The following is a 20255-nucleotide window of genomic DNA, read 5'->3' as shown; positions in this document are numbered from 1 at the left end:
GAGAAAGCCATCCGACAGCTGAGTAATCTTGTTATGACTCAGGTCAAGTGTTCTAAGAGTATTTGTGTAGCTGCTGATCTTCTCAGTGACGTATGTCAAACTATTGTCTTCAAGAGCTAGAACCTCAAGTTGGTTAAAATATGCAAGCTTCTCCCAGTCAAAAAGCTGGAGCCCATTACCAATTAAATAGAGCTCAGTTAAGTTAGATGGCAAATTACAATACACGTTGGATGGTATTCTTTTAAGTCTGTTGTAGGATATATCAAGATGTGTTAAATTCAAAAGATTTTTGAAGAGTGTGATATACCTGTTGTCATCTCCCTTCCATAAGATATCGAGTCGGTTGCCTTGGAATTTCAGCTCTTTTAGGGATATGCTGCTCAGTTCATTGTTTGTTAAAGTAAAAATTTCATTCCAACTCAAGTTAAGCACTTTTAAAAACTGAAGGTTTTTTAGAAAACCCAGATTATGGGTGACTCCTGCCACAACAAAATAATGCAAATTGTAGCTTAGATCCAACACCTCCAGTTGCTGTAACTCTGCAAAAGCATAGTCATAGGCCAGGTCAATCTTATTATATGTAAGATCCAAGTACTTGAGGTTAGGAAGGTAGATAAACTCAGTGCCATTCAAGGCAGCACCAATAGCATTTTTAGACAGATTTAAACAAGTGGTTTTCTCAAGGCCTTGGAACTGCTTGGGGGAAATGAAAAAAATATTGTTCTTACTGAGATCCAGTGCCTGACCATAGACAAGGCACTCCTGCTTAACATGTGGATTTGATAAGCGATAGTCCTTATCCCTATGCATGACGTGACCATTCCTGTCATGATTGTAACCTTCTACTTTGTAGAAAACCTTTTCATCACTAACCTTATCATACATGCTTTCGTTTGGACTGGATTGGGATGTCAGTCTGTTTTCTGACAAATATATCAATGACAGGTTAAAGAATTTTTGAAACTCAACAAAGTTTACATGCTTAAGAAAGTTTGTACCCACGTTCAGCACCGACAGATTTTTTAGGTTTTTGAGAGGGTCCAGCGAACCTTTAACAATGGTTTGGAACACATAGGCTTCAATGTGTAAGGCTCTGAGGGACGTTAGTCTTGAAAAGTTGTCTGAAAGATTGATTCTATCGGGATAGGACTTTTCATCATAGTTAAAGGATAAATCGAGCACTTCCAGGTGTGGTAAAATGCTGAGAAAGTGCCCTGTAGAAATTTCACTGATTAAGTAGTTGAAGGAAAGGTATAAAAATTTTAGGTTTGAACAGTTCTGGAACAAGGTGCTGTTCAATATACGGAGAGAGTTACCAGAAAGGCTTAGTTCTTCCAGTTTCCAAAGGTTCTGAAAAGCATAAGGATGTACTTCAACTGAGGCGGGATTCTTGCAAACTTCACAAGGAAATGGGGCATTAGTACACCTGGGGCAATTGCCAGATAAGTCAAGAACTTGAAGTTCAGTTAAGTTCTGGAAGTCATATTGATCAACATGCTGTATTTTATTCAAACTTAAATATAGTTTCACTAAAGATGTTGGCAGATTTTGGGGTACACGGGATAGGTTGTTATAGTTCAATGATAACACATTCAAACTGGTAAGATGTGAGAAGCTTCCATTCTCTATAGAGAAAGAAATATTGCAAGGGTTACCATAGTAACAGTTTTTGTCCAAATGGATCTCAGTTACATTTGGCACACCAGTGAAGTCCTCATTAGTGATGTTAAAAATGTGGTTTGCATTTAGACTTAGATTTTTCAGTCCTGGTGGGAGACCTTCTGGTACTTTCCAAAGCAAATTTCCATCTAAAAGTAATACCTGTAGTCTTGTCAAAGAAAAGAATGTCCTGTTTGCAATATAAATCCCTCCTGTGTGATGGTTCCAGTTAAGGTCAATGAAAGTAAGATTTCTCAAATTGCAGAAAGACTGATTTGAAATTTGATGTATTCTATTTTCTGAAAGTTTCAGGCTAGTGGCATTACTGTTAATTTCATCAGGCACTTGGGTGAGTCGTCGAGCACTACAGTCGAAAAATATCAAAGTATTATTGCTCTTCACAGTGACTTCGCATGGAAGTGTCCTGGAAACCCACTGCAGGGCCAGGAGCTCAGAAGCAAACCCGAACAGTACAAGGAAGATGACAACCTAACAAAGGAAAGAAAGACAAACTGTTCGAGCAGCTCTGAAAGGTACAGCTTCAAACAAAACGTTTTCGTTGCACTCAAGATTTACCAGTAATTTCAGTATCTCCCCATACCTGCATTTATTCTAAACAGACAGCCTTGTATTGCACTAAAACTAGTTTAATGTTTACCTATATTTATCTACCGAATGGAAAGTCTTGGATTTTATTGGTATAAATTAAGACTTCCATGTTTTTTTTTTTTGTTTGTTTTTTGTAAACTACCTGCAGTAAACTGAATGGCACTATTTAAATGGGCGGGACCTTAATAAAAATTACATGGGATATTAAATATTATTTCACATTTACCAAGTATTAAGCAGTACACAACACTTTTTTTGTAAGGCAGAAAAAAAATAGATAAGGAAAAGTTATTTGCACACCTGTGGGTGAATACAGAGCTTTAGGAAAACCTCATGGTGTAATTATCATTATTATTATTTATTCATTTGGCAGACACCTTTATCCAGGGCAACTTACAGGTGTCACAGGGCACAAAGTTTTAATGAACACAATCTTTAGCACACACCAACTACCAGTTAAGTTTCACTCTTATCAGGCTTTCTGCAAATCTACAGGTAACTTACAGAAGAAAACTAAGAATAAAAATAAACCCAAATATTATTGTGGCAATAAAACTGCTTTACATTTACAAAAATGGTCTTGCTTTTTTAAATTATTAGCATCGTACTGGAGGTAAGTTATATATCATCATTTGAAACAACAATTTAATTTTGCCTAGCTTTTTCCTTTACCGTCTTCTGTTCCACATAGAGAGGAAGATGTATTTTACAATGTTGACAGTGCATCATGATAAACAAGCAAGGCAATTTACATGCCACAAGACATCCTCTAAACATTTTGCAGGAAGGTGATTCCAGCCAGGTGCATTGTAGTCTCTGTAGTTTATTTATTTATTTTAACAAGCGCTTGTATATCAGTATTGGCATGCAAGTATGTTCAGAAAAATACATCTACAACCAGTCTTTGCATGAAAAAAGCTAGGTTGTTTAATAATGAAACGGAATGCCATTCAGTGAGGAAGTGATTGCAACATACTGTAGTAAAAAATCTGTTGCGGATAAAATGATACTGACTTGTCTGCTGCTTAATGTTACTTTATAGTTTATGGATTTTCTATACGTTTATTCCGAGTAAACTAAACTGAGGTGTTTACACGTTTAAAGGTATAATTACAAGTATTCTTCGCATGCTTGAGTGGGCCCAATTTGGGACAAAAATCTGTTAAAAAAAAAAAAGAAAAAGGTATTTTAAAGAAGAGCCCATTAAAAAAATAGTGTGCTACATATTATACTTGTATTATGGGGCTATATGTCTATTTGGAGTTATGGCTGTCAGAAGCCATCGTTAAGGGTTGGGTGAACATATATGGTCACTAAACACTACTAGTAATTAATTAGACATCCACCCAGCAGGGAGGAGCAGTTGACTAGTTTAGTGAAAACGTTCTCTTGATATATAGCTATCTTACTGACATGTTGTTCCTAGTTCAGAGCTGAGCTGAAGCTGTTGTTGTATGTACACAAGCTGGGGTGCGGATTAAAGTTAGTTGGTTGTTAAATCAATGGTGTTTGTGAGTTATTACAAACACTGGGAATACCAATTTATATTTGGTGGCATTTATATATGGGCCCATGAGCCTGGGCTCCACCAATATTCTGCAAAGCTGGCCCAGCCCCACTAATGTTTGAGATATATAATAATTGTACATATAAACCTTTTAATGTGAACGATATCTGTATACAAGATATGTTTTTAAAATCCCTCCTCATAATAATAAAATATGTGAGAAACGTACCAATGGAATAACATTTCACATCAAATTAGTTTAACAGGGAAATTAGAGTTATTTCTCCTTTGTCACCGGCTCTCGCAACAAAACCAGAAAGGTTCAGGTTGTGTCAGAATCCACTTTTTCTGTCATTTCCATATTCAATATTGTAGCAGGCATGACCAGACTGACTCACTGGAAAGGGTCTGGCATGGAAATGAGGAACAGAGGATGCTGAGATTGGGAACTGTTCATTGTTGTTATTTCACTGTTTTATTTATCGTTCATAATTGCATTTCTTGTCGTGATTGTTGTGTTGTATAATTCTGAGATTGTTGAATCAGTTCTGTGTTTGCCCTTGCTTGAGTGTGTCACCCTGGGAGGCGGTGTAGCGCTCCGTGGTGGGTAGGGGGGAGGTGTGCAGGCGGCTGGGCATAAAGAAAACCCGGATAACACTGCTTCACCCGCAGAGCGACGGATTTGTGGAGCGGTTTAACTGGATGCTTGCCACCCAGCTCGCTATGTGGACCTCCCAGCACCAACGCGACTGGGATCAGTACTTGCACCTAGTCCTAATCGCCTACCAGACTGCAGTCCAAGAGTCTACAGGGTGCATGCGGCGGCTCTTATGTTTGGGAGAGAGCACCGCACCCCAGTGGATCTTGTGTTCGACAGGCCACCCCAGCTCCACACCCCAGAACCGGCTGGCCCTGAGTACCTACAGCAGCTGCAGGATGGGCTGTACACCACCCATGCTTTCGCTCGGGAGCACCTTACATCGGCTGACCAGCGGCAGAAGCGGGCGTATGACACCTGCTGCCGGGGCCATGGATTCCAGGCTGTGGAACAAGTCTGGGTTTACTGCCCCCGGTGACAGAAGGGACTCTGACCCAAGCTGGCCAGTCACTGGGAGGGCCCTTGGGCTCTCATCGAGAGGCTCTCCGAGGTGCTCCATCAAGACTACTTGGCCCCATACCGCTCTGGAGCAAACTTGGTTGCCCCCACTGCCAGCACAGGTCCGGGAAGCAGGGGGAGCGTATTAGGCTGACGAAACGTTCGGCCCTGAGATGGGGGCTGTGTCAGCCTCTCCTGAAAAGAGGCTGTCATTCAAATGAGGAACAGAGGATGCTGGGACTGGGAACTGTTTTTGGGGAAAATGTTCATTGTTTTTGTTATTTCACTGTTTTAATTACCGTTCATAATTGCATTTATTGTCATAATTGTTGTTTTGTATAATTCTGAGACTGTTGAATCCATGCTGTGTTTGCCCTTGTTTGAGTGTGTGACACCCTGGGAGTTGATGTTGCGCTCCGGGGTGGGTAGGGGCTGCTTGTGACTGTGTGCATGAGAGCGTGTGGATGGTGATAGGTGATCTTAGTTGTCAATAAAAAAGCATTGTACTTGAAAAAGCCATGGTGTGTGCATCAATTACTCCTCGCTACAATATTATGTTTATGTGTTTTTTTTTTTATTTTTCTATTCAGTATTATGTTTGTGTATTTTATTTTTGTAATCAATATTATGGTTGTATATAAGTCTGCCTATGAAGACTAAAAAATCCCTTGTGAACTACTATGTATGAGCCAAGAATGACTGAATCACTTGGCTGTTCTGCACATTCAAAAGAACCTTACAGATTAAATAGACAACATCTTAACTACTTCATTTTGTGAACTGAACAGTGCCGAAGTGTTTTTGCTAAGTGGTAAGCTATCACTAATCAATATTTACTTTTACTTTGTACAAACATGAATGCATAATTAAGTAGACTAGTTTCTCCTGTTTGCTGGCTTAATTATTTTGGTGTAGAACTTGAGCTGTGTGCACTATGTCCTGCCCATATGGCATACATAATAACAATAGGGTCGGAAATGGTAGTGTTTATAAAATGGGTTTTCAAATATCCTTTATACTTTGGGAAGCAATTTAATTTATGATCCAAGTTACAAAACATGACTGAAAGTCTACTTCAGCTGTGTATATGCAGTCAATCATTATAATGTAATTTATGCATATTTTTGTTATTTATTGATTATATTCTTATGCTTTATTTACAGGAATTGAGATTCATTACTGTGTATCTTATTGTATTTTGAGTTATTCTTTCTATGCTGCTACTTTAAAAATGACTCTATCTGAGTTATTGTTTATACTCGATCAGACTGTGAGTGACTTAAATCTCCCTGCTCTTTCAGAAATTAAAGGCGATTTCATTTAAACGCACCGTGTTTGTGTGTTCACAGCCAGCAGCCAGAGCAGCAACACAGAAAACGTTCACAGTTTAATTGGAAACCGTTCAGGGCCTTGCATAAAAAACAGTGTATATGTTTTGTGTTTTATTATTTTAAATTGTATAAAGACAAAATGCAATTAAATCTACTCTGCGTCTTTTTGTTTTTATTATTAAATGTTAGTCTTGTGGTATAAATAGAATAAATGATGAATTCCCATTAAATACAGAAAATACACAACAAAGTGCAGAAGACTCCAATAACCCACTCAAGCTCTACATTCATGGGTTATGGATCTGCACTTTGTTGTATATTTTCCGTTTATCCCATATATATATACCATGTTATAGTACAAACAATGTGTCATACTAAACAAGCAATATATACTGTACACCAAAAGTATATATTGAAGTACACAGCAATGATCATTTTACATAAGGTAGGAATTGGGTTTAATGAAAATGTTACATTTTTATGTTTAAAAGCAAGGCTTTCAAAGAGATTATTTTCATTTTTTCTCATAACTTGGGGGCTTCACCTCCAGTCCCCGAAGTATAAGGGAATCTGACCCCTGCGCACCACAAAAAATGTACAAACGCAGTGCTAATGCTTGGTGGTACCATAAATTTCGAATTGTTTTCCAATCATGGTTTATCTCTCTCATTATTGTTAAGGTCTTTGTTCTCATTCTACTGGACTAAAATGATCTTTAAACCCATAGCATTGTATCACCCACACTGTAACACTTGTTGAGTCATATTGTCCATTTACACAACAAAACTGAAAATATTTCCAGGCTAAAAAGTAAATTGAACAGGCTTAGATTTATAGTAATATGGAAGATTGACTCTTGGAATGCACTCCAAAGGAATGGACCATGAGGCAAATGGGCAGCAGTGTGGAGTAGTGGTTCTGGCTCTGGACTCTTAAGCAGAGGGACGTGGGTTCAATCCCAGGTGGGGGGCACTGCTGCTGCACCCTTGAGCAAGGTACTTTACCTAGATTGCTCCAGTAAAAACCCAACTGTATAAATGGGTAATTGTATGTAAAAATAATGTGATATCTTGTAACAATTGTAAGTTGCCCTGGATAAGGGCGTCTGCTAAGAAATAAATAATAATAATACACCTATCTTCAAATCAGAACACCAGCAGCTGGTAAACCTGAGTGTAAGCATACAGTATAACATATCTGATCAATTAATTATTAGTTTGCATTTCCTAATTAGGTACATAACAAGAGATGATCAGCAACATGTTAACTATACCTAAAAACAATAGACGGATAAGGTTAGCTTACCATTTTCAGAAAGTTTAGAATGTGTGTACTTTATGCCCAAAGATTAGTAGAAACAGCCAGCTCTTCTTAACTTCTCTTCAGCCTGTAATGTGGCGCGTACACGTCTCTCTTCAGAAAAAGGAAATGTTCTGGGTTAAAACCAACTTCCCTAATACTAGTAAAATGACAACAGGTGCTATAAACAGTGTAAGTAGTAACCATATCAAAATGCCAAACCTTGTGTTTGCAAACGCACAGGTAGTTTTAAAATGGTTGCAGGTCAGTGATTCTTGAGAGTGGGACAAAATTGATTTTTTTTCTTAAAACTGATCAACTTTGATTATGCTTTTTAAGTAGGATAGTATGAGTTATTAATTTATGTAAAGATTCAACCTAAAGATTAACCAACTGTTAATGTAATTGATAACAGAGATTTTGTCATTTCCTTCAGACAACAGAAAAAAAAAAATCTTGGAAGGTTAAGATTTTTTTTAGAGTTCGTTTAGGGCTTTTATCTTTCATTGCGTATCATTGTGACACACACACACACACAAAATACACCCTGTACTGAATTTGTTTTTACCAAATCTGACAAATAAAAATATTTTTTAAACTTATAAAATAAGAACCATTTTCACAGTTCATCTGTATTTTAATAAAAATTGTAAACTATTTTGTCTAAAACTCTGCATAATATCAGTATGACGGAGTTGATGCAATGTCTGACGAAGGTGACTATACAGGAACACAACGACTTTCACATTAAAACTTGAAACAGTAGGAAAGTTTAGATCAAGCCACAAATATTACTGTTAATTTGAGATTATAAAAATGAGAGGAACAAAAGAGAAAATCTAACATTCAAATTACTTGTATTTGTTCTTTAAATTGTTCAGAAGCTTCTTTAAATTTAGAATAAGGTTATTGTTTATACAGTGAAAAATAAAATATATATAGAAAAAATGCTAAACTAAGCATCAACTTCAAAAATATGGAATTAAATCATTTTTTGGTGGATCCAAAAATTACCATGATGACTTTAGCTGACCACCAGTGATTGTGACTGTTTGGATTCTTAGTTTAACTGTTCAGAAACCTGACTTCTCATTTTTTGTCTAGTACATCCCACTGTGCAATTATAATTGAGGCAGGTTTTGTCCCAACGCTCAAGAATCAGTGAGCTAATGAAATAATCTATACATTGCACCTGTCATGATGCACTTCAACCTGCAATGTAGATCACATATCACCAACAGTTCAAGAGGAGGGGACAATTTCATCCTCTAGATGAAATGACCAAGGAACTTCCACACTATGAAAGTACAGTAAGACAGGCAATTTTAATAAGGCAACACATTTTGCTAACCTACAAAAGTATGGTATCATATGTAATTTTAAATACAAATACATTTGTTGTGAAATTAGATTCTTTCATAATCGTTCATATGAGCTACATATTGCCAGGAAGTGTAGGATAGCCACTCTGGTGCACCAGCTGTACTTAGACCGAGGTGGTTACAATTGAATTATGGTACCCACTATGCCTTATAGTAGCTTTAAATATGTATCCACATACCGGTATGTAAAACTTCTAAAATTGCCCCCAAAGTTTTTTTCTTATCACAGTTTTAGTGATACTTCTTTAAAGCAACTTTAAATATACAGTGTTTACTCGAATTTAAGTCGCCCCTGAATTCACACTAGTGGGGTTCCCGTAGTTAAACCAGGCACAGACCATAATAACAGTGAGTAAGTTAGAGAATCAGACAGCGATGGAGAATCCACCATTAAGCAGTACATACCTTAGTGTTCCTCCAGATAGAGAAAGAAAGATATATAAATAAATGATTGTTCATTTTGAAGCCGGACCCGCATTGATCATTTCAAGAAGTACTATACCGGTAATATTATAGTATTACACAGCCTTTCGATTGCGTCTCCATCTTCTGACACATCTCAGATGCCGCACTTTCTCTTTTCTTCAGCAAACAAAATTACTTCTCTTTTAAAAGCTGCATTAAAAATGTTCATGAAGTTCGCTGTGCAGCCATTTTAATATACCGGTACTGTACAGAGAGTAATATCTGTATTAGGCAGTACTGTGTACAGTTGGTCTTGTTCAAGCGCACCAGAATAATTGACATGCGCAAATGTAAATTGGTACCCTAACTAAAAACCTCAAATCCAAGTCGCTCCCCCCAAATTTGAACTTTCATTTTGGCCACAAAAGTACATAGACCCATTAAAAGCGTGTTTTCACATATATACTGCTAAGTAACTAAAAAATAACAGAAATAAAGAAACCAATCTAAATTGAACATCAAAGTGGATTAAGTATTTGCAAAGAAGTCAAGTCCCTGTTATTGTGAAAATGTCTCTTTTAAATAATATAAGATAAACAAAAAAAAAATGTAATTATCATCTAATCAGTGCCTGCTCAAAAAAGCAATTGATTTACCAGCATTAATGGGAGCTTACCTAAGTGTGCCAGGGTGCATCAAGCTAAAAGGCTTGTTTCATTTTTTATGTATTGGATGAGGAAGTTGGATAAGGCACAGCAAATTTCAATAAGGGGGGGGGGGGGGGGGGGGATTTTTGACTGACACTGGAAGTTCTTATGGGTTAAAAATACTTTTGTATGAAGAATAATGTTATTCTTTATTATAAACCTAATGTATTGTCTCAGCCAATCAGGGTCCCAGAATATTGGTCATTAGCAAAAAGCAGATGCCCTCTAAAAATAGCAGGTCTTTAGAATCTTGAAACTTGGGTTATGCAACAACATAAATAAAGCAGCCTGTGATCCAGTACAAAAAATAACGTAAAAATGGATTTGGTTACAATAACTTTAACCCATTAAAAGCCATTGTCCTCATTTGAGGGCAGGCTACATTGTAATTTTTTGGAACATTTTTAACTGACACTGACCTGTTATTTAAATTTTCTCTTAAACTATGTTATGATAACTTACTCTAATTGTGTTAACCACACATGTTAAGTCTGCAGATATATTCCTTCATATGCTTTTATGACTCCTCAATATAACATAAGAAACTGAAGCTTAAAAATGATACATTTCTTGGTGTTTTCCTTCCCACAGTGATGATAAAGCTCCATTTGCTATGTGTTGATCTTCATAGCCGGCATGACATTTCACTGGTCTGATTATGGGCAGGTCTTTCTCGACTTTCAAAACAGAAACGCAGCAGTTTGTAGCCAAAACTAAGGAATATTAATACTGTGAAGAAATATTAATTTATAATTTATCAAATTGCACAAATACAGCGTGCGTTCTGAGTTTTTCAAAGTTGATGTTATTTGGTACTTATTGAGTTAATATCCTCAATAGAGGTTAATACCTGTAGATAGTAGCTCCAGGTATACAGGCAGCATTATAATTAGTATATTATAATTTACTGTTTATTGCATATTTTTACCTTGATTTTCACTTCAAAGTTTTAAACAGGAATTTCAGTTGTTACTTCTGCAAATGTTATTCAAACTGTTAAAAGAAAGCATTATACTGTAACTAACCAAAAGATAACTTTTCAAGGTCAGAGTTGCAAATTTGGCTTTGCTCCCAGTACTGTGAAACTAAAAAAAAAAAAAACATTTACTGTCCACTCCATATCCATTATCAACTCAACATTATAAAGATACACTGGGACACATTCTTCAAGATGTAAAGACTTTTATAATGAAAAATATAAAGTCTGGTATTTATGAAACATTTGCAAACTGTCTAAATGTATTCCAAAGAGGCACCCGGCTAAATGCATAACATATAAAATATAAAATATAAAAAAAAATAATGTCAGATTGGCATTCACCTCAATTCTCTTTCCCTTGCAGATCAAGCATCTATCCCCTTGATGCTTTGGCACCAACCGAAGTTCAGCATGCCCGTTTGTTTGAATGTGTTCCTTTGACCGTAGATGAACAGAATTTTACCCTATTTATCAAAACTAGTTTGGCAAATAAATATTACGTTTTATGTGGTTAGTTTAGGAACATTATCAGGTTTATTTTCTTTCCATATCAGAGGTCAATGCAGGAAACAACAGTAAAAGTAAACATTGCTATATTTTGTTTGTAATAGTACAGTTTCTGACATGCTAGGGAGTAGGCTCTTTTATTTATAGAAACTGTGGCTGTTTTAGAGCAGTTGACAAATAAAACAGAACTTGAGCATATGTTATAGAGTTCCTCTTTTATCTTCACGTGGTTCAATGTAAAAATACAGTGGCTAATAATATAACACTAACTAAGAGCCTACTATATTTTTACTGATATTTTAGACTGAAAACTCTAGGTACCGTTGACTAAAATAAAGTATTTTAAGCTCCAATCAGATAAGTAAATTATTTTTCAGCAGCACTGACTGTACTGCTTGCTTTCTGTACTGTACTGCGTTGTATGTGTCTTGAATACTCAACAATTAATTTAAATTTCTGAATTATAATGTAACAAATAAGTGCATGACATTGTAATGTTTACAGGAGTTCCACTATCTGGCGCAGTAGTAGTGTAAGCAAGCATGGCAGCACTTTTTTAAAATGTCTGCAAATTCACATGAATTAACACTAATAACCATAGTACATGTACACAGAAATACAGTAGATAGAACATGCATTAATGGTTAGGAATAGACAACAGTATCTTAACACATAACAGATTACAAAAGAAAAAGTTATTTTTACATTTGTGTTCCTCAGTAATTCATTAATTAATCCAATTAATCTAATTTTCCATTTGGCCCAGCACATGCATAGTCATAATTTATCAGTAAAAAATGGTGTTAATAGTTATATTTATACATATCATTCCTCATTAATATCAGCTGTCGTGATTAAAAAAATGCATTTTTCTTATTTCACTACTATTTTACAATAATATATATATTAACATAATGTGTTGCTATAGAAAGCAATATTGAACTATAGAGTCTCCCTGAAGAGTTTGTTATACTGTGTATTGTTCTCTGTAGCCAATGCGTTCCTCAAACACTGCCAAAAATAGCGCTGGGCTTGAGGGTTTTTGGGCCATTCCAAAACAGAGCCTCTGCAGAGTCTCTTTCGAAGTCTTAGATACTTGGAACTCTGAAGCGATCTTTCAAGAAAAACCAAAATAATCACATCAGATTTGTCATCCATAAGTAGTTGATGAGCCAAATAAAAAGCTGTCTTGAAGTTCCCACTTGAGAGGAATGTGTTGGTTAGGACAAACACAGTCTTTCTGCTCTGTTGGATACTCTGGGAAAGATTGTCTATGATTGGAAGACCAGGGATCCAGTCTCTTTCATCTAGGCATAACTGGAAGCAGGTGTCACCTTTGTCTTCCATATGGATACGCAGCTCATTTAAAACCCAGTCAGAAACCGCAGAGTCCTTCTTGTCATACACAATGTAGGCATCATAGCTGCTGTTTTGCGAGGACAAGGTTTGATATCCCTTGAGTTTTGCAGCACAGAAGTGGTAACTGTACCATACATCCCAGTAAAAGAGATGACTTGAAATTGAAATCACAAGGAGGCAGAGAATGATTGATGTTGACAAGATGTGTAGTATGATGGAAAGAGAGTTGAGCTGACATGTGTGAAGATCGATGAAGAGGACACTGCGGCCTTTTTGTGCTCCAGGCGCTGCACAGGTCACATCTGTAGCCAGACGGGGAATGTTGACTGTCGTTTGGTTAATCCACATAACAAACCATAGATTATCACATGTGCACATAAATTTGTTCCCGTTCAGCAGTAGGACCTCCAGTCGATTGACAACATTTTCTGGGAAGCTAGACTTCATGATAAATTGGAGTTGATTAAAACTTAGGTCCAGATATTTCAGGCTAAAAGCATCTTCGAGGAAATATTGGGTGAGCTTTGGGATTTGATTTTTGTGCAAAATCAATTTGGTGAGAGTTTTGGTGCAGTTGGAAAGCACACGAGGAACAGTCTTAAGTTTATTGTTGCTGAGGTCTAGGACTTGTAAGTGTGTGAGCAATTGCAGCTTCCCCCAGTTGAAAGACGTCAGCTTGTTGTTGTTCAAGTACAGCTCACGAAGTTTTGATGGCATGCCTTTAAAAACCAGTTGAGGTATAAAATTAAGGCTGTTGTGAGAGATGTCAAGCTGGATTAAGTTTGACAAATTTCTAAAATAATAACTGTACCTTGTGTCTCCATCTCTCCATAAAATATCAAGACGGTTTCCTTTGAACTCCAATATTTCCAGGGAATGGCTTTCCATAACTGTGTTTGTCGAGGTTGAAATTTTATTATAGTTTAACAGTAGAGTTTGAAGTTTAGGCAGGTTTTTGGTAAAGTTCAACATGTGTGTTATCCCCTCTGACAAAAAGTAAAAGTTATTATGACTAAGGTCTAAAACCTTCAAATTTTTCAATTCCTGGAATGCCGTAAAGTACAGCAAATCAATGCGGTTGTTGGAAAAATCTAAATACTCCAGTTCAGAAAGGTAAAAGAACTCAGAGCCGTTCAAAGACTGACTCATGGCATTGCCTGATAGATTGAGACATCTAAGGTCACCAAGATGTTTAAACTCTATTGGGTTAATGAAAAATATATTATTTCTGCTTAAATCCAGTGTTTTTCCAAACCGACTGCAATCTTTATTAACAATCGGATGCAAGGAACCAGCCTCTTTGTCCTTGGACTTGCAACTGCGTGCATACTCATCATACCTGAAATAGTGAATATCCCGGACTTCTCCATAGTAGAACTGTGTCCTACTTCCCAATGGAGCCCTGGTAGTATTTGCAGTTGAACAAGACCTTGGAACATAGGGTGAATCGTTAGAATAAGGTGATATTTTGTTATCAGAAAGATTAATGATGTGAAATGCCTGTAACTCTCTTAAGATACTCAGGTTGGCCAATTTAATGAAGTTGGTTCCGAGGTCAATAATTTCCAGTTGTTTAAGTTTTTTCAGCGGCTCAAAGGCTGCTTCACTTAATTCTCTAAAAACGTAACCCCTGATTCTTAGGACTCTGAGCGAGGTTAAATTACAAAAGGTTTCAGAAAGACTTAGGAATGGAAGATATTGCTGTAGCTCAAAGTTAAATGATAGGTCTAACTCTTCCAGCTTGCTGAGATTCATCAAAAACTGGGCTCTTTCAATTTCTTTAGCCAAATAATTTGAGGAAAGATCTAGAACTTTTAGCATTCCTGTATGTTGGAACCATTGATAAGGGACTGTCTCAAGAGAATTGCTATGAAGGCGTAGTATCTTCAGATCTTTTAACGTGTCAAAAGCGAGTAGATCAATATTGATTTGGGCATTATTAGGGCATGGAGTACATGGGAAAGGGGCATTGTAGCATCGAGGGCAGTTCCCACTCAAATCGAGTATTTCCAGTTTAGTCAAGTTTATGAAATCATATTTATCTATGTGTTGAATCCTGTTATTATATAAGTAAAGCTCCTTTAAACTTGGGGGTAGGTTCTGAGGAACTTTAGATAAATTATTTGATTTGAGAGATAATAAAGCAAGGTTCTTCAAGTCATAGAAAGCCCCATATTGAATATCAAAAGAAACATTGCATGGATTGCGGTAGTAACAGTTTTGACCCAGGTAGAGCTCTTCTATGTTTGTTAATTCTGAGAGGTTTTCTTTAGAAATTGCAGAAAACTTGTTTACTTCAAGGCTTAGCAGCAGCAAGTTGGGAGGCAAGCCTTTAGGTATTTCGGAGAGCTGGTTTCCATCTAAGTACAGTGACCTTAAATTTGTAAGTGAGGAAAAGCTTCCATCTTCCACATGAAGACTTTTGGTGCACACATGATCTTTGGGTCCTATTTTAACAGGCACGCAGTTACATCTGAAATCAATTTCAGTGAGGTTCTCAAGTCCAGCAAAGGACATCTTGTAAATGTTTGGTATATGGTTAATGGTGAGAGTTAAATTTGTGGCATTTGCTGGAAATCCCTTTGGCACCTCTGTAAGTCGACGTTCATTACACTCAACTAGGACAGTTGTTCCATTTTTTTCCATAGACACATCACAAGGAAGGCTTTTGGGATACCAGCTGTCTGCAGTGAGTATTGAAGCACTGTAGCCAAAAAAGAGGATGCAGGTCATCCAGCTCAATGAGCTGTTCCAAAAAATCTGGAATGAAAGAAACATATTATTATATTACTCTATGTTTAAACAGCAAGGGCCATATACATTTTATCAGCTTGCTTTGTAGATATTAGAGTAATGGGAACTACCTTACAAATACCACTATATTTCAGCAAACAATGCTGCTGCATCAATTCCCTTTTAAAAGCACACAGAAGTAAATACAATGGAAGATCAACATTTCCACAGTTAAGGTTATCTTACTCTTACTCACATATGCCAATTACTTTAGGCAAGTCATTTTCATTGAGTCACATGACTAGACATGGATGTCTAAAAAATACAATGACTATTACTATTACCCTTAAGTGGTTTATTTACCCATTGCATTCTTTTAGAGCATGGGGAATCCCCCTGTAATTTATCAACCATCTTGTATTGCAGGATTAGCTCCTAAAATATGAGTTAGTGAAATCCATGGGGATGCAGGTGCTGTAACAAATCCAGTTGTGGCATTTTCAGACTGGGTAAAGGTTACTCAAATTAATTCAGAGTTGTTGACATTTAGTTCTGAGTTCTGAATAAGGTTCAGTTTATTTAATTTGACTTAAAAAGTGGAACAAACATTACAGTGAAGGAAAAGCTTAATGAATCTGACCATATATATATATATATATATATATATATATATATATATATATATATATATATATATATACACATACATACACCACCCACTCGATATATTGCGGGTGTCGGGGTCCAGTGCAAATCCGTTATATATCGAGGGCTGCGATATAGCGAGAGACCCATAGAAAAACAAATAGGCTAATAACAAATACTGTACAACCACTCTCGTTTTATCGTGGGCGTCAGGGTCCAATATAAATCCTCTAGCAAACCTGCTTTTTCTCATTTTTTGTATAAAAAGCAGCACACCGTTTTAATTTGTACTGCGGAGGGTAATTGCTTCTTATCAACTTAAGTCTCCAATTAATTTCATGAATCTTCCCCTCCTTTCTCAAATGCCCAAACCGCTCAATTGAAAGAATCCATTCCCAACATAGGAGGCTTGTTGCTAGGGAGCTGACGTCACTGTCCTGTGACTTTTACTAGTGCATTGCTTAAAAAACAGCTTCAGCAAGTAGACATTTAATTTGCTTTGTGTTATTGTGCAATACGTGTGTATATGATAACAGTACGACATTAATGCTTTATTATTAATTGTTCTGTATATTTTAGTTTGTGATGTGCAATACAAAATAAAACAAACAGTAATTCTAAGTGAAATTGTCTATGTATATTGCAGCTAAGGCATGCGCAGTTAGACTGTAAAAATGGGGAGCCAACTCCAGGACCGCGATATATCTGATTCCGCAGCGAGGGGCGATATAACGAGGGGTGGGTGTATATATATATTGTAACACAGTGGGGATGGGATTGGAGTCATCCCCGCAGTAAAATGTGTGGGTTTGTTTTGTTTGATTGTATTGCTTTATTGTTTAATTGATTTTGTTAATTGTTGTAGTATTAATTATCCCCTGCACCTGGTAGCCATTGTCAAATTAGTACCAGGTGCAGGGTATTTAAGAGAGGCAGATAGTCTGCCCATGGCTGCTGAGAGAGAAGGAAGCAGGATAGGTGCTCTGCTTCCGAGCAGTCGGGTGAAGAAAGGTAGTGTAAACCTGTGTGGTTTGTTTCATGGTGAAGATTTTGTTTTGTGTTCCAGGTAAACAGCTTAGCTGTCCTGATTTATAGTTTAGGTTCCTGTTTGTTTAGTTAGCGCTCGTAAAGAGCTAGGTGTTTATTTTGTTTTGTATTTTGTTTATGTTTGTGTTCATTAAAAATTTTGCGCAACCGCGCTGTCAAAATCCATTTGTGTGTATTGGGTCTATTTTTAAAGGGGCAACGAACTGAGTGAGTTGCGATCCTATTACATGTGGTGGCAGCGTGTGTGGGCGCCCCTAGAGACCCAGAAAATGGATTTTAAAGAACTGATCGAGGTGATCAATAAAAATACCGCCGCTCAAAAAGAGCAGAATGAGAGATGGGAGAGAGAGCTGGGGTTGGCCCCGCTGAAGAGACAAGTGCGGGAGCCGACCGAACTGGAGCTGTTGTTCCAAAGGTGGGAGCAAGCGAGAGGAGCCCCGCAGACTCCAGCCCCAGAGCCCAGTGGGGAGGAGCCGCTGCTTCCAGAGTCCAGAGGGGAGGAGCTACCGCTTCCAGAGCCCAGAAGGGAGGAGCTGCCGCTTCCAGAGCCCAGAGGGGAGGAGCTGCCGCTTCCAGAGCCCAGAGGGGAGGAGCCGTCGCTTCCAGAGCCCAGAGGGGAGGAGCCACCGCTTCCAGAGCCCAGAGGGGAGGAGCCGCCGCTTCCAGAGCCCAGAAGGGAGGAGCCGCCGCTTCCAGAGCCCAGAGGGGAGGAGCCGCCGCTTCCAGAGCCCAGAGGGGAGGAGCCGCCGCTTCCAGAGCCCAGAGGGGAGGAGCCGCCGCTTCCAGAGCCCAGAGGGGAGGAGCCGCCGCTTCCAGAGCCCAGAGGGGAGGAGCCGCCGCTTCCAGAGCCCAGAGGGGAGGAGCCGCCGCTTCCAGAGCCCAGAGGGGAGGAGCCGCCGCTTCCAGAGCCCAGAGGGGAGGAGCTGCCGCCGCCCGAGCCAGAGGGGGAGGAGCTGCCTGAGCTGCAGCAGGAGCTGCAGCTGAATGAGGAAGAGGAGCTAAAGTGCCCGGCACCACCACAACCCCGACCTCCACCCCAGCAAAGCAGTCCTGCGCTGGTGGGTACGGTCCCTTGCTCCGTGCTCGTGGACACCATGCCGGAATGCATGGACCTCCCTGTGCTCGACCTAGTGCCCAGGTCGGGGCACCACCAGGCACAGTTGCTCACCTGGTCCCTTGCTCCGCTCCCCCTGAAACCTCAGACGTCACGACGCGGTCGTGTGACGTCACTGGCGTTCCCCCTTCCTCCCGCTGTGTTCCCCCTGGAGTATCATAGGTCGTTGCGCCGGTCCCGTGGCTCACACCTCTGCCTGTTGCTGCACCGTCCAGGGTACCGGCCTACGCGTCGGTCGCCCCTAGCAAGCCGTTTGGGTCCCTCCTCGCCGGATCATGGTCCCTACCCTGAAGCGCCGGAGGACTCCACCCATCCTCAAGCCCACCCGAAGGATCGGGAGAAGGTGGAACTTTGTGGACTCGAGGGTGGGTGGTTATGCTTTAGGGGAGGGGGTGGCCTTGGAATGGCCAGTCAGTGTTGCACACTTGGGGGGGAGGATATGTAACACAGTGGGGATGGGATTGGAGTCATCCCCGCAGTAAAATGTGTGGGTTTGTTTTGTTTGATTGTATTGCTTTATTGTTTAATTGATTTTGTTAATTGTTGTAGTATTAATTATCCCCTGCACCTGGTAGCCATTGTCAAATTAGTACCAGGTGCAGGGTATTTAAGAGAGGCAGATAGTCTGCCCATGGCTGCTGAGAGAGAAGGAAGCAGGATAGGTGCTCTGCTTCCGAGCAGTCGGGTGAAGAAAGGTAGTGTAAACCTGTGTGGTTTGTTTCATGGTGAAGATTTTGTTTTGTGTTCCAGGTAAACAGCTTAGCTGTCCTGATTTATAGTTTAGGTTCCTGTTTGTTTAGTTAGCGCTCGTAAAGAGCTAGGTGTTTATTTTGTTTTGTATTTTGTTTGTTTGTGTTCATTAAAAATTTTGCGCAACCGCGCTGTCAAAATCCATTTGTGTGTATTGGGTCTATTTTTAAAGGGGCAACGAACTGAGTGAGTTGCGATCCTATTGCATGATTATATATATATATATATATATATATATATATATAAATCAAAAGGGGTTAACAGTGGTAACAAACCACCATATTTTTTTTAGTATATAATTTCAAATATATCCATAACTTCAGACACACTCAACGATAGATTATAAATGTAAAGTTCTGAAACTAAAGGGAAACTACTTTAAAGTATCAGGTAATCTCGCTGGATTGCATAACCTTATTTCTAGAGTAATCCAGGAATAACCGTCAACAGATTCTACTTATCCTGGGTGGGTAAAGCTTGCTGAAATCAACCCCTTTATCAACTAGACAAACATTTTGGCTATTGCCTTTATCATCATTAAACCGATGAAGGCACTAGTGGGGAAAAAAAATCTTACTTAATAAAAAACTGACAAAAACTGAAAAAATAAAAAATCTAAATTATGTTCATATAGTTTTTTTTTAAATTATGTCTCAATACTAAAATTCAAGGTGGTGCAAAACTTTTGGCCATAGTTGTACATTTTCTGAATATTTAATTCTACCTGTTTCATATGCTATTATGTGAGTCTAGTTATGTGCACATGGCATAATAGTATTTTTGATCAAATAAAGGCAAATGTGTTATAGTCTACTCTTTAATATGAAATCCTGTGTTACATTAAAAGAGTTAACAGTAATAATATATAACCTGATCAAAGCTACTTGATATTAAAAAAATGTGGAAGTGATACTTACCATTTTTGCTGTTTGTAAATCAGGTAAAAAACTCTTTCTTTTTTTCTTTTTTTTCAGTTGTCCTCCTTAAAGGATTTTCTTTGTGTGACAGAAAGTGGCCAGCGACATGCAGTATTATCTCCAGGAATTGGTGAAGCAAGATTGAAAGATATATAGGCCCCGGTTGGGCTCCACTCTTTCAATCTGAGCACATTCTTCAGTCTGCTTTG

The 20255-nt window shown here is 38.4% G+C and overlaps 2 protein-coding genes across 3 annotated transcripts in view; both read right to left on the bottom strand.

Moving 5' to 3' along the window:
• Nucleotides 1-7615, bottom strand: part of LOC117406516 (toll-like receptor 8) — a 27543-nt gene extending 19928 nt beyond the window's left edge. Inside the window, exon 1 of the mRNA XM_059029661.1 lies at nucleotides 7508-7615. Coding sequence (XP_058885644.1) covers nucleotides 7508-7510 — 3 coding nt within the window. The 5' untranslated portion in view covers nucleotides 7511-7615. The remainder of the gene's footprint in view (nucleotides 1-7507) is intronic.
• tlr7 (toll-like receptor 7) lies at nucleotides 7519-20255 on the bottom strand. 2 transcript variants are annotated; one of them, XM_034012390.3, is made up of 3 exons: nucleotides 20047-20255; nucleotides 11317-15600; nucleotides 7519-7615 (listed from the first exon to the last, which is right to left on the bottom strand). In XM_034012390.3, exons 1-2 carry the CDS (start codon nucleotides 20047-20049, stop codon nucleotides 12424-12426), a joined length of 3180 nt encoding a protein of 1059 aa, XP_033868281.1. In that variant the 5' UTR covers nucleotides 20050-20255; the 3' UTR covers nucleotides 7519-7615; nucleotides 11317-12423. The 2 variants fall into 2 exon arrangements, with proteins under 2 accessions (XP_033868281.1, XP_033868280.1); XM_034012389.3 differs by lacking the exon at nucleotides 20047-20255 and having other exon boundaries at nucleotides 11317-15624.

The sequence above is a fragment of the Acipenser ruthenus genome, chromosome 8, assembly GCF_902713425.1.
Source record: "Acipenser ruthenus chromosome 8, fAciRut3.2 maternal haplotype, whole genome shotgun sequence".
Taxonomy (NCBI): domain Eukaryota; kingdom Metazoa; phylum Chordata; class Actinopteri; order Acipenseriformes; family Acipenseridae; genus Acipenser; species Acipenser ruthenus.
The sequence above is the reverse complement of the archived record's forward strand: the minus strand, read 5'-3'. Positions and strand labels throughout refer to the sequence as shown.